The sequence below is a fragment of the Bombina bombina genome, chromosome 1 (assembly GCF_027579735.1).
Source record: "Bombina bombina isolate aBomBom1 chromosome 1, aBomBom1.pri, whole genome shotgun sequence".
Lineage (NCBI taxonomy): Eukaryota > Metazoa > Chordata > Amphibia > Anura > Bombinatoridae > Bombina > Bombina bombina.
Genome location: NC_069499.1, coordinates 477519956 through 477538390, shown reverse-complemented (window position 1 = coordinate 477538390; position 18435 = coordinate 477519956). Strand labels below are relative to the sequence as shown.

Below are 18435 nucleotides of genomic sequence, written 5' to 3'. Positions count from 1 at the left end.
GGCCAATGACAGCTATATTATGATTATTATTCTTTAAACCAAAATGTATGGACTAAGAACTGTGTGTTTTTTTTTTAACTATGCATAATAAATAAAATATGTTTAAGTAGGATTGACATTTTTTGTTTGTTTTTTTCTTTTGTATGGAAAAACATTTAGCGCTAAGGTTGTAAAACTTAAAGAATACCTACAGTGCTGGGGATTTTAAAGGGACATAAAACCAAAAAAAAAATTATTTAATGATTCAGATAAAGTGTACAACTTTAAACAACTTTCTTAAAATAGAATGTTTCAAAATATTTTTGCAATATTTAGTTTTTTTGAAAAATAAATGCTACTAAGCTAACTAAAAAAAAAACATTTTCTGTGTAAGTTGTCCCTCTCTGCCAATAAGCAGGGATGTCCCAGGACTTGCACACAATTATGTAGTGTACATACTACATGTTAGTTCCACATTAAAGGACCAGTAAATACAGTAGATTTGCATAGTCAACAAATACACAATAAAAAGACAATACAATAGCACTTAGTTTTAACTTTAAATGAGTAGATTGTTTTCTGACAAATTTCAAAGTTATTGTATAGGGGCAATTTATCAAGCTGAGGCGGGCTGAATTCCCCTGGCAGAATTCAGCATTGCACACAAGCGCTATTTTGCGCTCGCATGCAATCCTGCCACCTGTTGGCGCACAGCCAATCACACGTGGGCAAGAGCTGTCAATCTCCCCGGTCAGAATATACCTGGGAGATTGAAATTCACCACTTTAGAGGTGCGAAAGGTTAGAAAAGCAGCGGTCTGATGACTGCTGCTTGTTAAATACAGCGTGCAGGTTCTCTTGTGAGAACCTGCAGTCGTATGTGGTTAAAAGGCTTCCAGAAGCCTTTTATAAATCAACCCCATAGTGTGTATTTCCACTCCCACTGCATCATGTGACAGCCATCAGCCAATCACAAATGCATATACGTATATTCTGTGAATTCTTGTACATGCTCAGTAGTAGCTGGTGACTCAAAAAGTGTAAATATAAAAAGACGGTGCACATTTTGTTAATGGAAGTAAACGGGACAGTTGTTTAAAATTGCATGTTCTATATAAATCATGAAAGTTTAATTTTGACTTGAGTGTGCCAGATTATGACTGGAGCGCTAACGTTTGTGCATGAGCAATAAGGAGTTTATTATGGGCGTTTGTGCTCGTTGGGCTTATCGATTGTATTATGAGTTGAAAGTAAATGCGATTTATGTCACAAAACACATCATAAATACATTACAAAATGTAGTTACCTCATAATAACACCATGCAATAAAAAAATGTAAAAAAAACATTATAAGGGTTTAAAGATATGAGGTCACAGGTGTTAGAAAAAAGGCCTACAAAGGGCTTTAAAATAGAGATACATACATATACATCTCTAAAGATGCATATGTATGTATATAAAAATGTTTATATACAGTATGTGTACATATATATTTATGTATTTATATGTGTACAAATGTATTTACAGACATATATACACATATAAACACATAAATACACATGTACACATAGAGATATATATAAGTTCATTGGACCACTTTGCAGTTAAGTAGATGAAAACATGGAAACACATATTTATACAATTTTCATATTCAATAAATGTTTTAACTATGTATTTACTGTAAATATTTCATATCCCAATGTTCTCCACATAGCAGAATATGTGTGTTTCTAAATAGATTTTCATAAATATATATTGTACCAAAAAAACATCAGATATATGTAGAGATATGTTTTTTCCAGTCGTGTTAGCACGAGAGCGATAACAGTTTACTTTCAACTCATGATACGAGCGCAACCTGACGATTGCAAAAAGCTTACTTCTAGCGCAATTAACGTTCAAGGGGGAGCATTAAATAGAGGTCAACTTGTAATTTGTTCCTAAATGTATTTATTTTTTGAGTAGAATATCCCTTTAATCTAACTCTGTATCTAACAGAAAAGAAAGTGCCAGATTGCATACAGCTGATCCCTAGGTATAGATAATACACTGACTGATAGAGACAAGTCCCACAGATCTGTTGGTAGATGGGGGCATATCCCACTTACATATAAATTCTTAGTTATTTTTTTGTTTGTTTAACAGTGTTATCTGTTTATTCAAAAACTATAAAACAATGATTGACCCTTAAATATTGTGCTTGCAATGGTCATTTACTAACATATTACTGTATGACATCAGCATTTGTACAAGAAGCCAGCGCTTTTTAAAATTAATAGGGCTGGGCAAAGCTTTCTTACACTTTGAGAAAAGTTTGACTGTGCGGCTGGAACTGAATACATTTTTTTTATTATTTTATTTTAGAAAAAGAAGATCAATGCCCTTTTGCATATTTTCAATTCTTCTGTGGAAAAAAATTGTGCACAGTACTGCTATCCAGTTGATTGTCTAGACAGCGTGAAACTCTTGTGAAACAGAATGGAATTGTAAATTGCAAAATGAACTATAGATCCCAAATTTTAAAAGATATATTTTTCATTCAAAACATATTTATAATGCATAGAATGTGCTATTTAATGTATTTTGTAGACTATGCAGCAATTTCATATGACATTAAAGGGATATGAAACCTATATTTTTTTCTTTCATGATTCAGATAGAGCATGCCATTTTAATCAGCTTTCTAACTTACTCATATTTTTATTTTTTCTTTGTTTTCTTGGTATCTTTATTTAAAACGCAGGAATGTAAGATTAGGAGCCGGCCATGGGTAGTGCTTGCTGATATGTGGCTAAATTTACAGCAATATGAATCCAAAAATAGAACGGGACATAAAGGTCATTTTGTCATTGTTATTATTAATGCATATCTTGTATCAAGGCTTTTAATGCTGTGGTTTTGCACAATTTACAAGACTTTGAAAATCAAGAGCAGTTCATAGACAGACCCCTTGTAAAACTTGGTGGAAGCCACATTCCTTGACTCCTTTGCTGTGGCCAGTTATAGACAGGTATAAATGACCTTGTGCTCTGAGCTAACCAATCACTGTAGAATGTTGCAGGTAAAGGCAAACCCCTCTATAAGTTCATTATAATGGAGATACTCCAGCTTCTCAGGAAGCAGTGGAATAGACGTATTTTAAAGTGAAGGCTGGCAAAAAAAATACTCACTGTAAATTGAATTGTTTTATCTTTTTTAAACCTTTTCTGAGCAATTGAATTGTGATTTTAATGTACATTTTATGTTGTTTGTGTCATTATGTTGATGTAATTATCCCATGGTCTAATTTGGAAATACCATAATAAACCTGATTTGTTCTCCTTTGTAGAGCCAAGCCGAGGCCCACTACAAAGGGACTAAACATGCCAAGAAGATGAAATCACTAGAGACAACAAAAAATAAGCAAAAAAATGGTTCTCCCAAGGACAGCACAAAGGCTATTACAAGCTCAACAACCAACCACAAATCAGGTCAATAAAACATTTTCTTTATCTTTTACATTGCTTGATTTGTTTTATAGATAAACATATGATACATCGATGGATTTACACAGTGTCAAGAGTGATTTTGTATGTAATGTGTTTAAGGGGACATTAAGCTGCAGAGCACAACTACAATAGCATGGTTACTATGCCCTGTGCTATTGCTTTTTTCTTCTGCTCCTGTCGCTCTCTACAAAGCAATTCTCCTCGTCACCGCCATTTTGGAGTACAAGTATTGTCACACCCTGTGACAGAAGCAGTGTGCATGTCCAGAGCAATGAGGTTGCCAGCTGATTTGTACCTCTGTACAGTGTGCTTAAAGGGATACTAAATCCAAAAATATTTTTTTTTCTTTAATGATTCAGATAGAGAATGCAATTTTAAGCAACTTTCTAATTTACACCTATTATACATTTTTTCCCGTTCTCTTGATATCTTTATTTACAAAGCAGGAATGTAAAGTTTAGGTGCCGGCACATTTTTGGTTCAGGACCCTATCCAGGGTGCTGAACCTAAAATGGGCCGGCTCTTAAGCTTTACATTCCTGTTTTTAAATAAAGATAGCAAGAGAACGAAGAAAAATTGATAATAGGTGTAAATTAGAAAGTTGCTTAAAATTGAATGCTCTATCTGAACCGTGAAAGAAATAAAAGTGGGTTTATTATCCCTTTAAGGTGCACAATACATAGCTGCAGTGCTTTTATGTATAGTTTTAAATCTGTGTAAAAATACAAAAATGTAAAGCCCATACTCTGTTTCATGCAAACTAACCCCAAGTAAATGATACAGCTGCCAGAAAGCCGAATCACTGACTTGTGCATGTGCATCACTTCTGTGACAAGGTGCAAGAATATGTAAACTCCAAGATGGCAGCCCCCAGCATGTACACAGGCAGTGCTTTGGCATCTAGCACCTTTATAAAACTGAAATAGGAGAACTTCTGAATAGAGCTACAGGCGCAGGAGGAAATAAAATACCATGCAGAGTAATAACCATTCTTTTGTAGTTGTGCTCAGCAGCTTAATAGCCCTTTAAAAGAGAATCTTTTCAATTATTATGTTTTTTTTTTATTTCCATGATCTTTTAATGGCTGTGTTTTAACTCATTTGTAAGTGTACTAGACTCCATAACTCCCCACTGTTTTTTTTGTTTTGTTCTTTTTATTTATTTAAATATAATAAATAAAAACTGTAATGGTTAAAATACTGATTACAAATATGGAAATATAGACATATTTGGCCCTTTAAGAGATCAATAGTGATTTTTTGATGATCATAATGATCTATTTATTTTGATACATTTTAATTTGTACATATAATTAAATGACATTGGGCCCGATTACAAGTGGCACGCTATTTAGCAGTCACACCAGAAGTAAACTTTTAATGCATGCTGGTTAGCGCACGTATTGCAAGTTGAAAGTAAAATGTTTGCGCGCGAGTGGAAGCCGACACACACTAACTTCAAGACTTCGGATATCTCGACCGTGGTAACTTCTTTTACCCATAGTCTTTAAAACAGAGAGCAAACTGGAAAACACCTAACACGTATCACTTGTGCGCTAAACTGACAGGAGTTAAACCTACAGTGCTAACCCGAAAGTAGTTATGCATATTTTACATTCCAATTTTCTTCACTGGGAAGAAAATGTTCTTTTTATTTTTAAATACATATATATATATATATATATATATATATATATATATATATATATATATATATATATATATATATATATATATATATATATATATATATATATATATACTGTATATATATATATATATAATGTAATTTTTGTAATATATATATATTTAGGTAAAAATATATATACAGTGTATATATATATATATATATATATATATATATATATATATATATATATATATATATAAATATATATATATATATATATATATATATATATATATATATAAAAAGATCTATTTAAAAATACATAGAACATTTTCCCCTATGTGAAGGGCATTGGAATGTAAAATGTTTACAGTACATACACAGTAAGACACATTATTAAATATTAAACACATACACATTATTGCTCTTTCTATTCAAATACCTTGTCATATACCTTATAACCATTATAACTTTTTAATTTTAGAATGTATGTAAATAATGTATACCAGATAGTGTACATAAGAGTGTAAGTGTTTATTTTAATGTATTTATTTTGTGTTTGGTGCAACTTTTTATTTAGTCCTAACCCTTTACGAGAGGTCTTCAGTCAAGCTAACCCTAAATTTGCGCTTGCGATTACATTCAACTCGTAATATGAGTGCAAGTTAGCGCGGGCGCAATATTTAAATATCGCACAGGCTAACATTAGCACGCCACTTGTAATCTAGCCCATTGACAGTAGATGTAAATGTCATCATTTTTTAAATGATTAATTAAGTTCCATGTAAGGAGCAATACACATCATTATTTTATTTATAAGAGTAAATCTAATCACTGACTGTGCATTTACACTAAGCAACTCCTTTTATTGAAGCATAAGGTTCTTAGCAGAGAAATTCAAATATTTAAAAGCAGAGTTTACATTGCTATTGCAAAACTGAGCCTGTAACGTGGAACTAATTTGGCTGGATGAAAGTGATAGGTTTACATCCTCATTATGTTTTACAAGAGCACAATTATTTTAATTAGGTGTTAAGCTTAGTACAATTTTTATTTAAAGTTCACAAACTTGGTGGTTCTAACAGAGAATTAGCATCTCTGAATGATATCTTATTTATACAAATATGACTTCTTTTTTAGTTTAATATACAATATTTAGGATGTCATTTTTCTATAGATACATAGATTAATTAATTCTTAAAGATTCATATGGTTTTATTGAATATATCTGTGTCTTACATGTTTTATAAAGGTTTCATATTTGCTAATACAAGTTATTTTGATTCTTTAACCCCTTAGTGACCACAGCACTTTTCAATTTTCTTAGGCCTAGATTTAGAGTTCGGCGGTAGCCGTCAAAACCAGCGTTAGAGGCTCCTAACGCTGGTTTTGGCCGCCCGCTGGTATTTGGAGTCAGTGATTAAAGGGTCTAACGCTCACTTTACAGCCGCGACTTTTCCATACCGCAGATCCCCCTACGCCATTTGCGTAGCCTATCTTTTCAATGGGATCTTTCTAACGCTGGTATTTAGAGTCGTTTCTGCAGTGAGCGTTAGAGCTCTAACGACAAGATTCCAGCCGCCTGAAAATAGCAGGAGTTAAGAGCTTTCTGGCTAACGCCGGTTCATAAAGCTCTTAACTACTGTACCCTAAACTACACTAACACCCATAAACTACCTATGTACCCCTAAACCGAGGTCCCCCCACATCGCCGCCACTCGATTAAAATTTTTAACCCCTAATCTGCCGACCGCCACCTACGTTATACTTATGTACCCCTAATCTGCTGCCCCTAACCCCGCCGACCCCTATATTATATTTATTAACCCCTAACTTGCCCCACACAACGTCGCCGCAAGCTACTTAAAATAATTAACCCCTAATCTTCCGACCGCAAATCGCCGCCACCTACGTTATCCCTATGTACCCCTAATCTTCTGCCCCTAACATCGCCGACCCCTATGTTATATTTATTAACCCCTAATCTGCCCCCCACAACGTCGCCGACACCTACCTACACTTATTAACCCCTAATCTGCCGAGCGGACCTGAGCGCTACTATAATAAAGTTATTAACCCCTAATCCGCCTCACTAACCCTATCATAAATAGTATTAACCCCTAATCTGCCCTCCCTAACATCGCCGACAGCTACCTTCAATTATTAACCCCTAATCTGCCGACCGGAGCTCACCGCTATTCTAATAAATGTATTAACCCCTAAAGCTAAGTCTAACCCTAACACTAACACCCCCCTAAGTTAAATATAATTTTTATCTAACGAAATAAATTAACTCTTATTAAATAAATTATTCCTATTTAAAGCTAAATACTTACCTGTAAAATAAATCCTAATATAGCTACAATATAAATTACATTTATATTATAGCTATTTTAGGATTAATATTTATTTTACAGGTAACTTTGTATTTATTTTAACCAGGTACAATAGCTATTAAATAGTTAAGAACTATTTAATAGTTACCTAGTTAAAATAATTACAAATTTACCTGTAAAATAAATCCTAACCTAAGATATAATTAAACCTAACACTACCCTATCAATAAAATAATTAAATAAACTACCTACAATTACCTACAATTAACCTAACACTACACTATCAATAAATTAATTAAACACAATTGCTACAAATAAATACAATTAAATAAACTATCTAAAGTACAAAAAATAAAAAAGAACTAAGTTACAGAAAATAAAAAAATATTTACAAACATAAGAAAAATATTACAACAATTTTAAACTAATTACACCTACTCTAAGCCCCCTAATAAAATAACAAAGACCCCCAAAATAAAAAATTCCCTACCCTATTCTAAATTTAAAAAGTTACAAGCTCTTTTACCTTACCAGCCCTGAACAGGGCCCTTTGCGGGGCATGCCCCAAGAAGTTCAGCTCTTTTGCCTGTAAAAGAAAACATACAATACCCCCCCCCCCCAACATTACAACCCACCACCCACATACCCCTAATCTAACCCAAACCCCCCTTAAATAAACCTAACACTAAGCCCCTGATGATCTTCCTACCTTGTCTTCACCATGCCAGGTTCACCGATCCGTCCTGGCTCCAAGATCTTCATCCAACCCAAGCGGGGGTTGGCGATCCATAATCCGGTGCTCCAAAGTCTTCCTCCTATCCGGCAAGAAGAGGACATCCGGACCGGCAAACATCTTCTCCAAGCGGCATCTTCTATGTTCTTCCATCCGATGACGACCGGCTCCACCTTGAAGACCTCCAGCGCGGATCCATCCTCTTCTTCCGACGACTAGACGACGAATGACGGTTCCTTTAAGGGACGTCATCCAAGATGGCGTCCCTCGAATTCCGATTGGCTGATAGGATTCTATCAGCCAATCGGAATTAAGGTAGGAATTTTTTGATTGGCTGATGGAATCAGCCAATCAGAATCAAGTTCAATCCGATTGGCTGATCCAATCAGCCAATCAGATTGAGCTCGCATTCTATTGGCTGTTCCGATCAGCCAATACAATGCGAGCTCAATCTGATTGGCTGATTGGATCAGCCAATCGGATTGAACTTGATTCTGATTGGCTGATTCCATCAGCCAATCAGAAAATTCCTACCTTAATTCCGATTGGCTGATAGAATCCTATCAGCCAATCGGAATTCGAGGGACGCCATCTTGGATGACGTCCCTTAAAGGAACCGTCATTCGTCGTCTAGTCGTCGGAAGAAGAGGATGGATCCGCGCTGGAGGTCTTCAAGATGGAGCCGGTCGTCATCGGATGGAAGAACATAGAAGATGCCGCTTGGAGAAGATGTTTGCCGGTCCGGATGTCCTCTTCTTGCCGGATAGGAGGAAGACTTTGGAGCACCGGATTATGGATCGCCAACCCCCGCTTGGGTTGGATGAAGATCTTGGAGCCAGGACGGATCGGTGAACCTGGCATGGTGAAGACAAGGTAGGAAGATCATCAGGGGCTTAGTGTTAGGTTTATTTAAGGGGGGTTTGGGTTAGATTAGGGGTATGTGGGTGGTGGGTTGTAATGTTGGGGGGGGGGTATTGTATGTTTTCTTTTACAGGCAAAAGAGCTGAACTTCTTGGGGCATGCCCCGCAAAGGGCCCTGTTCAGGGCTGGTAAGGTAAAAGAGCTTGTAACTTTTTAAATTTAGAATAGGGTAGGGAATTTTTTATTTTGGGGGTCTTTGTTATTTTATTAGGGGGCTTAGAGTAGGTGTAATTAGTTTAAAATTGTTGTAATATTTTTCTTATGTTTGTAAATATTTTTTTATTTTCTGTAACTTAGTTCTTTTTTATTTTTTGTACTTTAGATAGTTTATTTAATTGTATTTATTTGTAGCAATTGTGTTTAATTAATTTATTGATAGTGTAGTGTTAGGTTAATTGTAGGTAATTGTAGGTAGTTTATTTAATTATTTTATTGATAGGGTAGTGTTAGGTTTAATTATATCTTAGGTTAGGATTTATTTTACAGGTAAATTTGTAATTATTTTAACTAGGTAACTATTAAATAGTTCTTAACTATTTAATAGCTATTGTACCTGGTTAAAATAAATACAAAGTTACCTGTAAAATAAATATTAATCCTAAAATAGCTATAATATAAATGTAATTTATATTGTAGCTATATTAGGATTTATTTTACAGGTAAGTATTTAGCTTTAAATAGGAATAATTTATTTAATAAGAGTTAATTTATTTCGTTAGATAAAAATTATATTTAACTTAGGGGGGTGTTAGTGTTAGGGTTAGACTTAGCTTTAGGGGTTAATACATTTATTAGAATAGCGGTGAGCTCCGGTCGGCAGATTAGGGGTTAATAATTGAAGGTAGGTGTCGGCGATGTTAGGGAGGGCAGATTAGGGGTTAATACTATTTATGATAGGGTTAGTGAGGCGGATTAGGGGTTAATAACTTTATTATAGTAGCGCTCAGGTCCGGTCGGCAGATTAGGGGTTAATAAGTGTAGGTAGGTGTCGGCGACGTTGTGGGGGGCAGATTAGGGGTTAATAAATATAACATAGGGGTCGGCGATGTTAGGGCAGCAGATTAGGGGTACATAGGGATAACGTAGGTGGCGGCGGTTTACGGAGCGGCAGATTAGGGGTTAAAAGTGTAATGCAGGGGTCAGCGATAGCGGGGGCGGCAGATTAGGGGTTAATAAGTGTAAGGCTAGGGGTGTTTAGACTCGGGGTACATGTTAGAGTGTTAGGTGCAGACGTAGGAAGTGTTTCCCCATAGGAAACAATGGGGCTGCGTTAGGAGCTGAACGCTGCTTTTTTGCAGGTGTTAGGTTTTTTTTCAGCTCAAACAGCCCCATTGTTTCCTATGGGAGAATCGTGCACGAGCACGTTTTTGAGGCCGGCCGCGTCCGTAAGCAACTCTGGTATCGAGAGTTGTATTTGCGGTAAAAATGCTCTACGCTCCTTTTTTGGAGCCTAACGCAGCATTTGTTTGAACTCTCGATACCAGAGTTAAATTTATGGTGTGGCCAGAAAAAAACCCGCGGAGCGTTAACAGCCCTTTTACCGCCAAACTCCAAATCTAGCCGTTATAGCGTTCGGAACCAGGGCTATTTTTACATTTCTGCAGTGTTTGTGTTTAGCTGTAATTTTCCTCTTACTCATTTACAGTACCCACACATATTATATACCGTTTTTCTCACCATTAAATGGACTTTCTAACTATACCATTATTTTTATCAAATTTTATAATTTACTATAAGAAAATATAAAATATGATGAAAAAAAATGGAAAAAACACACTTTTTCTAACTTTGACCCCCAAAATCTGTTACACATCTACAACCACCAAAAAACATCCCTGCTAAATAGTTTCTAAATTTTGTCCTGAGTTTAGAAATTCCCAATGTTTACATGTTCTTTGCTTTTTTTGCAAGTTATAGGGCAATAAGTATAAGTAGCACTTTGCTATTTCCAAACCATTTTTTTTTTTTTTCAAAATTAGCGATAGTTACATTGGAACACTGATATCTTTCAGGAATCCCTGAATATCCCGTCACATGTATATATTATTTTTTTAATAAATTATTATTATTATTATTATTATTATTATCAGGTATTTGTAGATCGCCAACAGGTTCTGCAGCACTAATAACCCAAAGTATTGATCTAGGCCCATTTTGGTATATTTCATGCCATCATTTCACCACCAAATGCGATCAAATAAAAAAAAGTTAACATTTTCACAAAATCTTTTACAAACTTTAGGTTTCTCACTGAAATTATTTACAAACAGCTTGTGCAATTATGGCACAAATGGTTGTAAATGTTTCTCTGGGATCCCCTTTGTTCAGAAATAGCAGTCATACATGGCTTTGGCATTGGTTTTTGGTAATTAGAAGGTCGCTAAATGCTGCTACGCACCACGTGTATTATGCCCAGCAGTGAAGGGGTTAATTAGGTAGCTTGTAGTGAGCTTGTAGGGTTAATTTTAGCTTTAGTGTAGTGTAGTAGACAATCCAAAGTATTGAGCTAGGCCCATTTTGGTATATTTCATGCCACCATTTCACCGCCAAATGCGATAAAATAAAAAAAGTTGGTAACTTTTTCACAATTTTAGGTTTCTCACTATAATTATTTACAAACAGTTTGTGTAATTATGGCACAATGGTTGTAAATGCTTCTCTGGGATCCCATTTGTTCAGAAATAGCAGACATATATGGCTTTGGCATTGCTTTTTGGTAATTAGAAGGCCACTAAATGCCGCTGTGCACCACACTTGTATTATGCCCAGCCGTGAAGGGGTTAATTAGGTAGCTTGTAGGGTTAATTTTATCTTTAGTGTAGAGATCAGCCTCTCACCTGACACATCCAACCCCCTGATCCCTTCCTGACCCCCCTCAAACAGCTCTCTTCTTTCCCCCACCTCACAATTGTCATCGCCATCTTAAGTACTGGCAGAAAGTCTGCCAGTACTAAAATAAAAGGCATTCTTTTTTTAATATTTAGTCTGCAGTGATGGATACCCCTTAGCCCCCAAACTCCCTGATCCCCACATAAAGCTGTCTGCCAGTATCCATTTTGCCATAATAAATGTTTTTTAATATTTTTTTTTATATTATAAAGCATTTTCTGTAGTGTAGCTGCCCCCCCTCAACACCCTAACATTTATTCCCCCCTCCTTCTCCCTCCTTCCCATACATTTACAATAGATTTATGTAAATGTGGTGCACGCGCACACGCATGCACAGCACGTCCACCCGGCTGCACTCCCGCAGCATTACGCACACTACTCTTTGAACAGATCCGGAAATAACGATGGGCCGCCCACCCGCCACCCTGCTACAGCTCCCACCCACCAATGATCGGCACCATCGATGGTGGCCCTCTCTGCATCAGTGGGTAAAAATGCTTATTGCAATGATGCCTCAATATCACCATTGCTTCCAGAGCTTGAAACCCCAGAGGACGTATCAGGTCCTTAACTGTATTATTTTGTAGGACGTGCCTGACACTTCCTTGGTCGTTAAGGGGTTACGCTTATTAGAGCAAGCCAGTAATGGCCACATACAACAAGCTGAAAGCCATTTCTTTGTGGCTTTTAATGACTTCAATATGAGTAAAAAAGGAACCTTCTGCTGGTGTTAATTGGGCAGCACTAAATGAAAATTTAACAACATTGTAAATTGCTTCAAAATAAACTCAGTTTCATGAACATTTTAAAATGTAAAATTAACCCTACAAGGATAAATATACCATTGTACATTTGCCTAAAATAAACAATGAAATAAAAAAATGTTTCCTTCTAAAATCTAGGAAGAAAAATATTTTTCATACTAATACATGGCAGCAGAAATGGAATAGTATTGATTGAATACATCCGACTACAAATATTTGTATAAAATTATAAACAACACGGTTGCTTTCTCACCCTCTGCTATACAGAGGCGCTATGCGAATTTACAGTTCATTTCTACTCCAGATTGTGATTTTCTGTGGAGTTTATTCTGTTGAATTGATTCTTGCCCTGTGTGGTTTTGTCAAATTTATTTTTAGTTTCAAGTTTGGGACGCAGCCTTATTGTTTTTCTCTTGGACTCAGGCACAGGATAAATATTTCTTGACCCCAGAAACACTTAATAATAGCTGTTTTGTTTTCCCATTTGTTAAAGGAAAATGTACATTAAAAAATATTTTAGTTATTGGGGTGTAATATTACTTTATAGAAAACCCTGCTTTTTTTGCTTTTAATATAATTTATGTAATTTATCTGTTGTTATATTAAAAGAGTAGAGACATTGAATTGTACCATTTTTGTTTTTAACAGTTACCTGGTCTTCCAACTGTAATCAGCCCCTATAATTCAAACTTTTTTTATTTTCTCTTTTTTTGGGAGAATACCTCCACCACATCTCCCAAGATGTTGGCTTATTTGGGAATAGCTAGCATTTGGCTTTATTGAGATACATACTCAGAAGTAAGCTCCCATTTAAGACAACAGCTCAGGGCATTTATTTTCTGATTTGTTATAATGACTAGATTAGTAAATATAACATAAATCAGATTTTGGGAGCTAGCTAGAGGCTGAGTTACTAGCAAGTTAATTAATAACATTTTAAATCATTAAAAATATATTTTAAAGGGGCATGAAACCCAAAATATTTATTTTATTATTCTTATAAAATCGTACAGTTTAAAAAAAAAAGTTTTCCAATCTATTATCAAATTTACTTTGTTCTCATGACATTGTATGTTGAAGAACATACCTAGGTGGCAACCCTACCTACAGGACTGCCAACAGCAAATCACATTTTCTAATTTGTAATCTGTATGTTTTATATAATTAGCACATCAAATTAATTATCTCTCATACATTTTTCCTGCAAACCAAGGAAAAGTATATTAGTTAATAAATCAATAGCAGTAAACAGCATTACTATTTACCCACAAAACAAGAGTTTGGATAAAGCAAAACCCTTGTCTGATCATTAGACACAGATCAATTGCAAATGGGTATTTTCCTGCAAATTAATATAAGATATTTACCCCTGTAGAGAGATACAAATATAAATGAGTGTTATTGAGTGAAGTTTTACCCACAACTACATAGCACTAAAGAATATTTAGCTGCAAATCAATATGAGCAAAAGACACACTAATTACCAACAAATCAATAGCAGACAGTGAGTTTTATCTACAGATGAATTGCACTGTAAGATAGTTACCTTTAAATCAAGTGCAGTGAGTGAATTTAAACAATATAATTAGCAATCAGATACCTAATTTGCATATGAATCTAAATGAGATATTCATATGCAGTATGAGATAATTACCTACATATGCATAGCAATTTGTTATTGATACTGGCTGGAAGTGTAAAAGAGCGACCATGCTGTAAAAAAACACAGCTTTCCTTGCTTCCCTCTCAGCACTCTGAGGCCACTGCAGGAGATCATGCCCCTTCCCACAGCATGCACAGTCAGTTACTTGCCAGTGCTTGAGTACACCTTTTTCAGTTTCATATATATATATATATATATATATATATATATATATATATATATATATATATATATATATATATATATATATATATACTAGTCCTAAAGCCCGTTCACACGGGCCATTTTTTTGCAGTACAGTGGTCCCAACCCTTGCTCTCTCTCCCCCTTTCTTTTGTGCTCTCTCCCCCTCTCTTTTGTGCTCTCTTCCCCTCTCTTTTGCGCTCTCTCCCCCTCTCTTTTGCGCTCTCTCTCGCTCCACCTCTCTTTTGCTCTCTCTCTCGCTCCACCTCTCTTTTGCTCTCTCTCTCCCCCTCTCTTTTGCTCTCTTTCTCCCCCTCTTTTGCTCTCTCCCCCTCTCTTTTGCGCTCTCTCCCCCTCTCTTTTGCGCTCTCTCCCCCTCTCTTTTGCGCTCTCTCTCGCTCCACCTCTCTTTTGCTCTCCCCCCCCTCTTTTGCTTTCTCTCCCCCCTCTCTTTTGCTTTCTCTCCCCTCTCTCTTTTGCTTTCTCTCCCCCTCTCTTTTGCGCTCTATCTCCCTCCTCTCTTTTAAGCTCTCTCTCCCCCCTCTCTTTTGCATTCTCTCTCTCTTTTGCACTCTCTCTCCCCCCCTCTTTTGCGTGCTCTCTCTCTCCCCCTCTCTTTTGCGCTCTCTCTCTCTCCCCCTCTCTTTTGCACTCTCTCTCTCCGCCTCTCTTTTGTGCTCTCTCTCTTCCCCTCTTTTGCGCTTTCTCTCTCCCCCTCTCTTTTGCGCTCTCTCTCCCCCCCTCTCTTTTGCGTTCTCTCTCCCCCCTCTCTTTTGCGCTCTCTCTCCCCCCTCTCTTTTGCTCTGTCTCTCTCTAATTTTTTTTGCTCTCTCTCTCCATCCCTCTCTTTTGCTCTTTCTCTCCATCCCTCTCTTTTGCTCTCTCTCTTCCCCCTCTCCCCCCTCTCTTTTGCTCTCTCTCTTGGCCTTTTATATAATAGGATATATATATATGTATATATATATATATATATATATATATATATATATATATATATATATATATATATATATATATATATATAAGCATTGTGTGGAAGGGCAGGACCTGAATAAAGTATTACTATTAGCACCTGGATTCTGTGCACCGCAGCTAGCCTGTGTTCTAAAGTTTGTCTGGACGCATAAAAATTCCGGACCCGCGTCACTTCCGGTGACATAACATCAGCTGTTGGAGGCGTGTGGCACAAACGGCCCAACCTTGCAAAATCAGCTGTTTAAGTCAAGAAAAAGGTTGAGGAATTCTATAGGCATTTGAGTTCATTGCGCATGCGCACACAACACTCACTGCGCATGCGCACACGGCCCAGCTGCTAACGACCAGCTGAATAAACTGCATCAGAGGGTCCAGGAATTCTTCAGGAGAGTTGCTTTCAGTGCGCATGCACGCGCTGCCATGAAAAAACAAACACAAGCATACAATTTTTAAAAATATAATAAAATATGTGAAGCCCAAATTATAAATAGTTATCGTATAGGGCACATTCCATTAAACAACTTCATGTAACAGTGTCATGTGGCCACATGACATGTAACGGTTGTGTAGAAATATTATGGTTGTTTTGCTGATAGTATACTGTGTATTGTACGATCCAGCCTGTGAACCCCCTGAGTCTAGACAACCGTTACATGTCCTGGGGCCACATGACACTGTTACATGAAGTTGTTTAATGGAATGCACCCTATACTGTAACTATTGATAATTTGGGCTTCACATATTTTATTATATTTTTTTAAAATTGTATGCTTGTTTTTTGTTTGTTTTTCACGGCAGCGCGTGCATTTTTTTAAATTTTATTTCAGGGCAGTGTGCACATGCGCATTGAAGGCAACTCGCCTGTAGAAATCCTGGACCCTCTGATGCAGCTTATTCAGCTGATCGTAAGCAGTCAGGCCGTGTGCGCATGCGCAGTGAGTGTTGTGTGAGCATGCGCAATAAACTCAAATGCCCATAGAATTCCTCTGCCCTTTTCTTCGACTTAAACAGCTGATTTTACGAGGTTGGGTCATTTGCAATGCGCAGTGAGTGCCACACGCCTCCAACAGCTGATGTTACGTCACCGGAAGTGACATGGGTCCGGAATTTGTATGCTTCCAGACAAATTTTAGAACACCGGTCTAGTCCCATGTGACATCACTGTGATCTGATGAAACCCAGGCAGACATTGATATATTCTGGCCCAGCAACTAAAGAAGGGCCTTTTTCTTGGTGAGGCAGAGAGCTGTAGGGTGGGGCTATGTATGTTAAAATAATTCTACTGTGAGGAATAGCAGAGGCAGGCGGCCAGGCATGGACTCAGGTCATTGTAGAAATGTTCCAAAATGGTAAACAGCTGTCACCCAGAATATCAAATGTAAAAAATGTAGGTACAGTGAAGCAATTTTTGGAGCAATCTAAGAGCAACAGACAGTTAAGCACTCTGTGTGTGCGGTAATGGTAGGTGGGGCTAAGGTACTCGGCATCCCCCTGGCATTTCCCTAGCATGCCCTATGGTCAGTTCGGGCCTAGATACTGCATTCTATTCAAAAGATGTTTTGTGTTGTGGTGTTTATGAAAATCTCTCACAGTCACATGAGATTACCTGATTAGCTACTTGGATTCCCAGATATGCTGCTTGTTTAACTACTGGAACACATGCAAGACAATGCTATGGCCATTATGATTTCCTAAATACCATAAGCATATTGGAGTTTTTTTAGGGAAACATAAAGGGGCATTAGTCACTTTATATAAAAGAAAGCACTTTTACAAGGTGTTCCTGATGGGTACAACAAAAAAAAAAAAAAGCTTTTCCTTATGGTAAAAAAGTATTCTCCCTGTCTACAACAGAGCTTAGAGAGTTTTCTTTATTAGCCATTAAACAATCTATGCATATGATATGCACCAACAAGAGAAAATAGTAATGCAAACACCATAGATGAATATAGTTTAAGAGTCCAGAGATTTATTACAGGTTTAATACAGAAACCATACCCAAGGCTTAACAGACACAGGGTCTGGCACCTTCCTTGCAGCATAGTAGGGTTAGGGAACCAAAAGGGGATTTATGACATTTAAGTTAAGTGTAGAATTATACACTAGATTAATCAAATAGCAAATGAAATTGAATTACACTTTATTAAACAAATATGCTTGAAACAGACGTTACTAATAGGAGATGCTGATAAGGATATTTAGTCCAGGGTCTAATAACCTCTGAATAGTATTTCAGGTAATCCTAACAGAACCAGCATTTCCCCACTGGTAATAACACAAGTACAAATTAGTGGTATAGTGGGCTAGTGAAAAATGGGGAAAGTCACTTCCATGTTTCAATAGTTAGCAGCCTCTATTCTATAGCACCCAGTGGTTAAAAAACGAAGTCACGTTCTGTGACGGAAACGCGTCGGTGGGCATGGCTTTGGTGCAACAGCGTGTTTGATTCAAACTGGTCTATACACACACAATACCTTAAGTTTATGTTAGCGGTTTTTACGCTTAATACCGCCTTAGAATCTGCACTATATGTGTGACAATATGTGGGAATGTTGATACATTGTTGCTGTCTTGAATAAGCATATATGCTATTACGCTATATTTAAAGTTACTAAGTAGCTTCTGACTTTGAATCTCAATGACAATTTGTATCTAACGGAGTTAATACAGTTAGCTGATAGCTAATTTCAGCTAATTTCAACCACTATACATATTTGCAAGTATCTCTGAATGTATTGTATGTGTGATAAGTTCTGAACGATAGGGACTCTAGCTAGCAATCGGCTGACTCTGTTCAATCAGAGCAGTACGCAGGTAGGAGGACGCCTTTGAGCGCATAGCTAGCTCTCAGATGTGTGTGGAAACGTGAGTGTAAT

The 18435-nt window shown here is 36.7% G+C and overlaps 1 protein-coding gene across 3 annotated transcripts in view; it reads left to right on the top strand.

The window, feature by feature from the left end:
* Positions 1-18435, top strand: part of ZNF385B (zinc finger protein 385B) — an 826323-nt gene that overhangs the window by 674054 nt on the left and 133834 nt on the right. For all 3 annotated transcript variants that reach the window (XM_053698515.1, XM_053698516.1, XM_053698517.1), the window contains one exon: positions 3307-3448. In XM_053698515.1, coding sequence (XP_053554490.1) covers positions 3307-3448 — 142 coding nt within the window. The remainder of the gene's footprint in view (positions 1-3306; positions 3449-18435) is intronic.